The sequence below is a fragment of the Borostomias antarcticus genome (genome assembly GCF_949987555.1).
Source record: "Borostomias antarcticus genome assembly, chromosome: 20".
Lineage (NCBI taxonomy): Eukaryota > Metazoa > Chordata > Actinopteri > Stomiiformes > Stomiidae > Borostomias > Borostomias antarcticus.
In genome coordinates, this window is record NC_140253.1 from 15,560,042 (window position 1) to 15,570,041 (window position 10,000).

At 48.8% G+C, this 10,000-nt stretch overlaps 1 protein-coding gene across 1 annotated transcript in view; it reads right to left on the reverse strand.

The window, feature by feature from the left end:
* The window catches only part of lrba (LPS-responsive vesicle trafficking, beach and anchor containing), a gene marked incomplete at its 5' end in the record, with an annotated part of 387,967 nt that overhangs the window by 314,721 nt on the left and 63,246 nt on the right, over positions 1 to 10,000 (reverse strand). Inside the window, 4 exons of the mRNA XM_084454694.1 lie at positions 1,715 to 1,796; positions 2,848 to 2,956; positions 3,998 to 4,090; positions 6,272 to 6,369. Of these exons, the coding sequence (XP_084310820.1) occupies positions 1,715 to 1,796; positions 2,848 to 2,956; positions 3,998 to 4,090; positions 6,272 to 6,369 (382 nt within the window). The remainder of the gene's footprint in view (positions 1 to 1,714; positions 1,797 to 2,847; positions 2,957 to 3,997; positions 4,091 to 6,271; positions 6,370 to 10,000) is intronic.

Consider the following 10,000-nt stretch of genomic DNA (forward strand, 5'->3'; position numbering starts at 1 on the left):
GACAGAGACAACGTCTGGGCCTATCCCTTTAAACGTCCGGGACTATCCCTTTAAACGTCTGGGACTATCCCTTTAAACGTCCGGGACTATCCCTTTAAACGTCCGGGACTATCCCTTTAAACGTCCGGGACTATCCCTTTAAACGTCTGGGCCTATCCCTTTAAACGTCCGGGACTATCCCTTTAAACGTCTGGGACTATCCCTTTAAACGTCTGGGACTATCCCTTTAAACGTCTGGGCCTATCCCTTTAAACGTCTGGGACTATCCCTTTAAACGTCTGGGACTATCCCTTTAAACGTCTGGGACTATCCCTTTAAACGTCCGGGACTATCCCTTTAAACGTCCGGGACTATCCCTTTAAACGTCTGGGCCTATCCCTTTAAACGTCTGGGCCTATCCCTTTAAACGTCTGGGCCTATCCCTTTAAACGTCCGGGACTATCCCTTTAAACGTCTGGGACTATCCCTTTAAACGTCCGGGACTATCCCTTTAAACGTCCGGGACTATCCCTTTAAACGTCCGGGACTATCCCTTTAAACGTCCGGGACTATCCCTTTAAACGTGTGGGACTATCCCTTTAAACGTCTTGGACTATCCCTTTAAACGTCTGGGACTATCCCTTTAAACGTCTGGGACTATCCCTTAAACGTCTGGGACTATCCCTTTAAACGTCTGGGACTATCCCTTTAAACGTCCGGGACTATCCCTTTAAACGTCCGGGACTATCCCTTTAAACGTCCGGGACTATCCCTTTAAACGTCCGGGACTATCCCTTTAAACGTCCGGGACTATCCCTTTAAACGTCTTGGACTATCCCTTTAAACGTCTGGGACTATCCCTTTAAACGTCTGGGACTATCCCTTTAAACGTCTGGGACTATCCCTTTAAACGTCTGGGACTATCCCTTAAACGTCTGGGACTATCCCTTTAAACGTCTGGAACTATCCCTTTAAACGTCTGGAATTATCCCTTTAAACGTCTGGGACTATCCCTTTAAACGTCTGGGACTATCCCTTTAAACGTCTGGAACTATCCCTTTAAACGTCCGGGACTATCCCTTTAAACGTCTGGAACTATCCCTTTAAACGTCCGGGACTATCCCTTTGTGCTCCTGATCCAAATATTAAAGGTAAACATTACATAAGCGCAGGGTAATTCCTTTGAGATGTTCCTAATTGCCAAAAATGTAGTTCTGTTAAACACAAACCATGAGTACAAAATATGTACTGTAGTCTAATAATAAATACAGTCCCTAATGACATCCCAAATGGATAAGGCAGTATATTGTACAAGCATAGGCCTATGCATGAAAGATACAGTCATATATGAAATGGTATATATGAATATGAAATATATGTTTGGTTTTGCACAATGTCAGTTGTGAGCTGGGTTACAGAGTCCTGCTGTAAACCGTGGAACTGCATTCATCACCTCCTGCTGTTAGCTTCTGGAAATCTCCGCTAAATACACCAGGCTCAGGCTTTAACTGACCACTCTGGTGGGGGGGGAGGGGGGGGTAGTGCTGTGTTGCAGGCTGGGGGAGTGTGTGTGTGTGTGTTTGCGTGTGCGTGTGTATTTGGGCGCGTGTGTGTGTGTTTGCGTGTGTGTGTGTGTGTGTTTGCGTGTGTGTGTTTGCGTGTGTGTGTGCGCGTGTTTGCGTGTGCGTGTGTATTTGGGCGCGTGTGTGTGTGTGTGTGTGTGTGTGTTACTCACGCGGATTGAGGATCTTCACAGTGGAGTCGGGGTCTGGGTGCTGTTTATGCATCACTTGAGTGCAGATCTGTTCAGTCAGGATCTACACACCAGGAGAGAAGAGACCAGTGAGATTCACTCTCTCTACCAGGGAGATTCACTCTCTCTACCAGTGAGATTCACTCTCTCTACCAGGGAGATTCACTCTCTCTACCAGGGAGATTCACTCTCTACCAGTGAGATTCACTCTCTCTACCAGGGAGATTCACTCTCTCTACCAGCACAACTACCAGTGAGATTCACTCTCTCTACCAGGGAGATTCACTCTCTCTACCAGGGAGATTCACTCTCTCTACCAGGGAGATTCACTCTCTCTACCAGGGAGATTCACTCTCTCTACCAGGGAGATTCACTCTCTCTACCAGGGAGATTCACTCTCTCTACCAGGGAGATTCACTCTCTCTACCAGGGAGATTCACTCTCTCTACCAGGGAGATTCACTCTCTCTACCAGGGAGATTCACTCTCTCTACCAGGGAGATTCACTCTCTCTACCAGGGAGATTCACTCTCTCTACCAGTGAGATTCACCACACAGAAACACAGGCAATTGTGAAGATGTGGACAAATGCATTAACCTTTGAAGTGAGATTTCACGATTGTATAAAATTGCAATACCAGTACAGCACTAGCCTCTGCAGGAATGTGCTTGGTTCTGAAAGCCCAGTGAGGCATTACTATTCCAGCAGCCCTCAGCTGGACACATTAGTCCACTACTTAGAAGACAGGTTATTATATTGAAGAGGTTTTTGAGATATGAAAATAAAATGGTTTTATGTTTGTGGTAGGCATTTAGGTCCATTTAATTATGGTGATGCCAGCAATCCAGGAAGTGCAGTATGAGTATTATATACTGTACTTGAATAAAATAATAACATTAAACCAAATAAATCACTAACATATAAAAAGGCTCAGCAAACACACTGATATACTGAGCTAATATTTGAGACCGTAATCTAACATTGCATTAAGAAATTAGTAACTACTTCATAATAACTATGCCAGACTGGTAGCACACACACAAGCAAATAAACGTAAACACACACACACACACACACACACACACACACACACACACACACACACGGAAACTGACCTCGAAGAGCACGTTGTAGGTTGTCATGGTGAAGTGTCCAGAGTGGAGCATCATGCGTTCGGTGAGCAGAGAGAAGAGGCCGTGGCCTAGCATGACCTCGGACTTCCTCCTGAGCAGGGGTCAAAGGTCAGAGATCACCTCCACTGACTCATCTACCCACAATGCATTCACCTCCTCTGCACACACTGTGCTGTATATGGTAAAAATACTAGTCATGGGACTAGGGCTATCTCATCCAGCAGTGTGACCCTGTATCTCATCCCTGTATCTCATCCAGCAGTGTGACCCTGTATCTCATCCCTGTATCTCATCCAGCAGTGTGACCCTGTATCTCATCCCTGTATCTCATCCAGCAGTGTGACCCTGTATCTCATCCCTGTATCTCATCCAGCAGTGTGACCCTGTATCTCATCCCTGTATCTCATCCAGCAGTGTGACCCTGTATCTCATCCCTGTATCTCATCCAGCAGTGTGACCCTGTATCTCATCCCTGTATCTCATCCAGCAGTGTGACCCTGTATCTCATCCCTGTATCTCATCCAGCAGTGTGACCCTGTATCTCATCCCTGTATCTCATCCAGCAGTGTGACCCTGTATCTCATCCCTGTATCTCATCCAGCAGTGTGACCCTGTATCTCATCCCTGTATCTCATCCAGCAAACCCCCACAGCCATCTTCATTGCTCAGAGAATCAAAGGGGGCTTGCAAGAGGCTAATTTGTTATCAAAACAGTTCTCTGCGACAGTAGGTTATTGACTCAGAGGAGAATAGCTTTAATACGCTATTAATTTTCCAGCGGAGTGCAGTCTGAATGGGGATTAGCTATCGACCCCCTCTTGAATGAGGCCTGCTTCTCCTGCAGACCTGACGCGATGAGAAGATCGCTCTGAACTAATAAACAGCAATACTATACGATACAATACAAGCCTTTTTGCTTTGTGTAAATGCAGGTAAGTGAGAACAAAATATAGGTGAAACATACAGGTGACACAGCTACTGTAAATTAGTGAGCTACATACAGTAATTATCCCAAAATAAACAAGAATCTGTTTAGGTTTTCAACAGAATTCCCTGTGTTGAAATGTGCAGTGTGTAGATTAGGGCTAGTAAAGTGCGTAGCCGGTGGCAGGAGCAGCATGTAGGGGCTTACTTGGCTGGTAAGTGCTTGAGAAAGTAGCCCATGACTTTGAGCGCCTGCACCCGAATCCCTTCGCTTGTGGAAGCCAGCAGCTTGTAGACGACCCTGCAGGAAAACACACAGAGCCATGAAGACCACACCCTCATTCTCACTCCTATATTGTAGCACGGCTCTTGGTTCAGAAGCCAGATATGACTGCAGCAAAGCTTCACGTGGCTGATACAATACTGCGCGTCTTCCCTGGTTCCACAAAGACACAACATAAATGAGAATAAGCAATGAATCAGCCAAGGAAGTCAGCCCAGACAGACGTTCACATGAAAGCAGTTGAACTCTTGGCTTCCGGGTCATCTGGATCTGGATGGACGCAGCACACTGCTTTGTTATCCCCACCCTTGATAAAAGTACCATTATTATGGTTCAAAATGATTATTTTCTTTCCAGAACAATCACAGATATTCACGCTCCTGTTATCAGTACAGTACTGTGGTTCCTCCCTTGACCATTAAAAAAGCACCTTTGATAGGGTCATACTGTATGAGGTTATGGAACGGATCCTCAACCATTCCTCAACCATTCCTCAACCATTCCTCAACCATTCCTCCATGCAGAATTGTTTGAGTTCCTTCAGATTCTTGGGCTGACGTCTGCAGACTGCATTTCAAACCACAAATGTTCAATGTGATTCAGGTCTGGAGACAGATGGCTGCTTCAGGACTCTGATCTTATGCCCTGTCAACTGTTTCTTAGTTGCTCTGGATATATGTTTGGGATCGTTGTCCTGTTGGAAGGTCCATCTGTGGCCAAGGTGTAGCTTCCTGGCAGAAAGAACACAGTTTCTGGACAAAATGTCTTGGTGCGCGCTGGAGTTCATGGTTCCATGTATTTTAACAAGGGCCCAGGGCCTGAGGATGCTAAATAACACAGCATTAAAGATCCTCCACCATGTTCCACTGTAGACCCACCATGTTCCACTGTAGACCCACCATGTTCCACTGTAGACCCACCATGTTCCACTGTAGACCCACCATGTTTCACCATAGGCATGAGGTGCTTCTCAACGTTCAAATTCTTTGGACACCAAACATAACGCTGATGTACATGTCCACTTTTTGTTTCATCTGAGTGACCACAAAACATGGTTCCAATTATAGTTCTGACGTACTGTAGTTTGGCAAATCCATGATGCATTTTCTGGTGAATTTTCATCAAAAGAGGCTGCCTTCTTGCAACTCTGCCGTCAAGGCCATGGCTGTGTAGGCTTCGTCAAACGCTAGCTTTGGACACCTTGTAATCCCAAGATGCCAGGTTGTTTTGGAGATCTTGTGCCCCTTGGACTTTTTTTACCGTTTGAACCATCCGTCTCACTACACGTAGGGGCAAGATAGACGCTTGTCCTGTTCCAGTGGCCTTACTGTACATTTCTTACATGTCTTATATTTCCTCATAATTTACACAACAGTTGAAAGCGGTATCTTTAACTTTGTATGCATTTTTTTGTAGCCTGATTTCCTGATCTGTAGAGGAAAATAAACTTTTGTCTGATGCTTTCAGGGAGTTCTGTGCCTTTGGCTGGCCACAGCGTTTCAAACATGTGCTTTTTATACCCTACGGAAACAGGAAACCATTGTGGGGCAATACATAGTTCCCTAACCTTCCAATGAACTTAAAACAAGATTTGTTTTTCTTGGATTTTAAGATAATAATTAGGAGTGTGAATAATTGTGATCGAGGATCACGTTTTCTGGAAGAAAAATATTCTTAATAATAAAATGTTTTTCTGAACAGTTGTATTACTACTGTAGGTTTGGAATTTTTGGAATTTCTTGAGCAAAAAATATACCTCAGTACTATATACCATACTTTATTTTATACAGTTTTTTGGTACATCTTTATGAAGGGTGTGAATCTATTGTACGCAGTACAGCCTCACACTACAGTCTCTCTCCGCCTCCCCAAGGAATGAGCCACGGGGGGTGTGGAAAAACTACAGCCCAGAACGGTCAACAGCGTACCCGCTAGAGAACGGTCAACAGCATACCCGCTAGAGAACGGTCAACAGCGTACCCGCTAGAGAACGGTCAACAGCGTACCCGCTACAGAATGGTCAACAGCGTACCCGCTAGAGAACGGTCAACAGCGTACCCGCTAGAGAACGGTCAACAGCGTACCCGCTAGAGAACGGTCAACAGCGTACCCGCTAGAGAACGGTCAACAGCGTACCCGCTAGAGAATGGTCAACAGCGTACCCGCCACAGAACGGTTCATGGGAGAGAGAGGTGTTACCGTATTCCGTTGCGCTGGTCGAAGGCCTGGACCATGGAACCAGGGTGCTCAGACATCAGAGCCACCAGCAGCTGCAGAACGTCCATCAGGTTGTCGTCCTGCAGGGGTCACAATGCCCCACAGGGGTCCACGTTAGCATTATTAGCGCTACAGTAAACACTGCTAATAGGGGCCCATGTTAGCATTATTAGCGCTACAGTAAACACTGCTAACAGGGGCCACAATTAGCATAGTGGTATAGTCTTACAAGATCCTCCGTGAGAAATAAACATTGCTGGTGGAGTCTCCCTGTCCATGCTCTAATGTGGATGTTTAAAAATACACACAAACGTCCGCCAGTGTACTTGCATTAATTATCATAATGTGTTTATGCACTAATGAACAATTTATCAATGACGTTAAGACCCTAGCAGTCAAGCAGCCTTTCTTCTTCATAGTGAAGTGAAAACGAGGCATTCATCAGCCCTGCTTCACACGTGGGTCATCCCCCGGGTCAGAGATGGCCCAGATGACGCGGGCGTGCGTGAGCCAGGCGGGAGGGGGTTCTGGCCCAGATGACGCGGGCGTGCCTGAGCCAGGCGGGAGGGGGTTCTGGCCCAGATGACGCGGGCGTGCGTGAGCCAGGCGGGAGGGGGTTCTGGCCCAGATGACGCGGGCGTGCGTGAGCCAGGCGGGAGGGGGTTCTGGCCCAGATGACGAGGGCGTGCGTGAGCCAGGCGGGAGGGGGTTCTGGCCCAGATGACGAGGGCGTGCGTGAGCCAGGCGGGAGGGGGTTCTGGCCCAGATGACGCGGGCGTGCGTGAGCCAGGCGGGAGGGGGTTCTGGCCCAGATGACGCGGGCGTGCGTGAGCCAGGCGGGAGGTGGTTCTGGAACGCCTCGTTCTGCTTGTTCTACAGGCTCATTACGACTCTACGCATCAGTGCTTTCTAAAAACAGCAGCTTCCGTCCGGCGGGCAGGGCGGGGCGGGGAGACTTGGCTGTGCTTTAGAGAGGATGTTTTTCCTAGCAGAGTGCTGCGTCTGAGTCTGCTGGAGGACAGAGGAGGAGCTGTGAGGTTAGGCTGCCACCTAGTGGCAGCTTTTATTATGCCAGTGATTGGACGGGAGCAAAAGTGGATCCATGCCATTTAAATAGTTTGCATCATCCCACGCCAAGTATGGTAGGAACATTAGAAACCAAATGAGAGCAAGCCATTCACAGGCACTGTTGAACGCACATGTGTTTGTGTGTGTGTGTGTGTGTGTGTGTGTGTGTGTGTGTGTGTGTGTGTGTGTGCGCGTGTCCAAACATAGTATACACACACACACACACAAACACACACACACACACACACACACACACACACGTGTTATCACTATAAGACACACACACACACAGAGCTGGGCCAGGGGAGAGACTCTACCTCGTGCATGGTGAGTTCAGGGGAGAGACTCTACCTCGTGCATGGTGAGTTCAGGGGAGAGACTCTACCTCGTGCATGGTGAGTTCAGGAGAGAGACTCTACCTCGTGCATGGTGAGTTCAGGAGAGACTCTACCTCGTGCATGGTGAGTTCAGGGGAGAGACTCTACCTCGTGCATGGTGAGTTCAGGAGAGACTCTACCTCGTGCATGGTGAGTTCAGGAGAGAGACTACCTCGTGCATGGTGAGTTCAGGAGAGACTCTACCTCGTGCATGGTGAGTTCAGGAGAGACTCTACCTCGTGCATGGTGAGTTCAGGGGAGAGACTCTACCTCGTGCATGGTGAGTTCAGGGAGAGACTCTACCTCGTGCATGGTGAGTTCAGGGGAGAGACTCTACCTCGTGCATGGTGAGTTCAGGAGAGACTCTACCTCGTGCATGGTGAGTTCAGGAGAGACTCTACCTCGTGCATGGTGAGTTCAGAGGAGAGAGAGACTCTACCTCGTGCATGGTGAGTTCAGGAGAGAGACTCTACCTCGTGCATGGTGAGTTCAGGGGAGAGACTCTACCTCGTGCATGGTGAGTTCAGGAGAGAGACTCTACCTCGTGCATGGTGAGTTCAGGAGAGACTCTACCTCGTGCATGGTGAGTTCAGAGGAGAGAGAGACTCTACCTCGTGCATGGTGAGTTCAGGGGAGAGACTCTACCTCGTGCATGGTGAGTTCAGGGGAGAGACTCTACCTCGTGCATGGTGAGTTCAGGAGAGACTCTACCTCGTGCATGGTGAGTTCAGGGAGAGACTCTACCTCGTGCATGGTGAGTTCAGGGAGAGACTCTACCTCGTGCATGGTGAGTTCAGGAGAGACTCTACCTCGTGCATGGTGAGTTCAGGAGAGACTCTACCTCGTGCATGGTGAGTTCAGGAGAGAGACTCTACCTCGTGCATGGTGAGTTCAGAGGAGAGACTCTACCTCGTGCATGGTGAGTTCAGGGAGAGACTCTACCTCGTGCATGGTGAGTTCAGGAGAGACTCTACCTCGTGCATGGTGAGTTCAGGAGAGACTCTACCTCGTGCATGGTGAGTTCAGGAGAGACTCTACCTCGTGCATGGTGAGTTCAGGGAGAGACTACCTCGTGCATGGTGAGTTCAGGAGAGACTCTACCTCGTGCATGGTGAGTTCAGGGAGAGAGAGACTCTACCTCATGCATGGTGAGTTCAGAGGAGAGACTCTACCTCGTGCATGGTGAGTTCAGGGAGAGAGAGACTCTACCTCATGCATGGTGAGTTCAGAGGAGAGACTCTACCTCGTGCATGGTGAGTTCAGGGAGAGACTCTACCTCGTGCATGGTGAGTTCAGGAGAGACTCTACCTCGTGCATGGTGAGTTCAGGAGAGACTCTACCTCGTGCATGGTGAGTTCAGGAGAGACTCTACCTCGTGCATGGTGAGTTCAGGGGAGAGACTCTACCTCGTGCATGGTGAGTTCAGAGGAGAGAGAGACTCTACCTCGTGCATGGTGAGTTCAGGGGAGAGACTCTACCTCGTGCATGGTGAGTTCAGGAGAGACTCTACCTCGTGCATGGTGAGTTCAGGAGAGACTCTACCTCGTGCATGGTGAGTTCAGGAGAGACTCTACCTCGTGCATGGTGAGTTCAGGGGAGAGACTCTACCTCGTGCATGGTGAGTTCAGAGGAGAGAGAGACTCTACCTCGTGCATGGTGAGTTCAGGGGAGAGACTCTACCTCGTGCATGGTGAGTTCAGGAGAGACTCTACCTCGTGCATGGTGAGTTCAGGAGAGACTCTACCTCGTGCATGGTGAGTTCAGGAGAGACTCTACCTCGTGCATGGTGAGTTCAGGAGAGACTCTACCTCGTGCATGGTGAGTTCAGGAGAGACTCTACCTCGTGCATGGTGAGTTCAGGGGAGAGACTCTACCTCGTGCATGGTGAGTTCAGGGAGAGACTCTACCTCGTGCATGGTGAGTTCAGGAGAGAGACTCTACCTCGTGCATGGTGAGTTCAGGAGAGACTCTACCTCGTGCATGGTGAGTTCAGGAGAGAGACTCTACCTCGTGCATGGTGAGTTCAGGGAGAGACTCTACCTCGTGCATGGTGAGCTCAGGAGAGAGACTCTACCTCGTGCATGGTGAGTTCAGGAGAGAGACTCTACCTCGTGCATGGTGAGCTCAGGAGAGACTCTACCTCGTGCATGGTGAGTTCAGGAGAGAGACTCTACCTCGTGCATGGTGAGTTCAGGAGAGACTCTACCTCGTGCATGGTGAGTTCAGGAGAGACTCTACCTCGTGCATGGTGAGTTCAGGAGAGAGA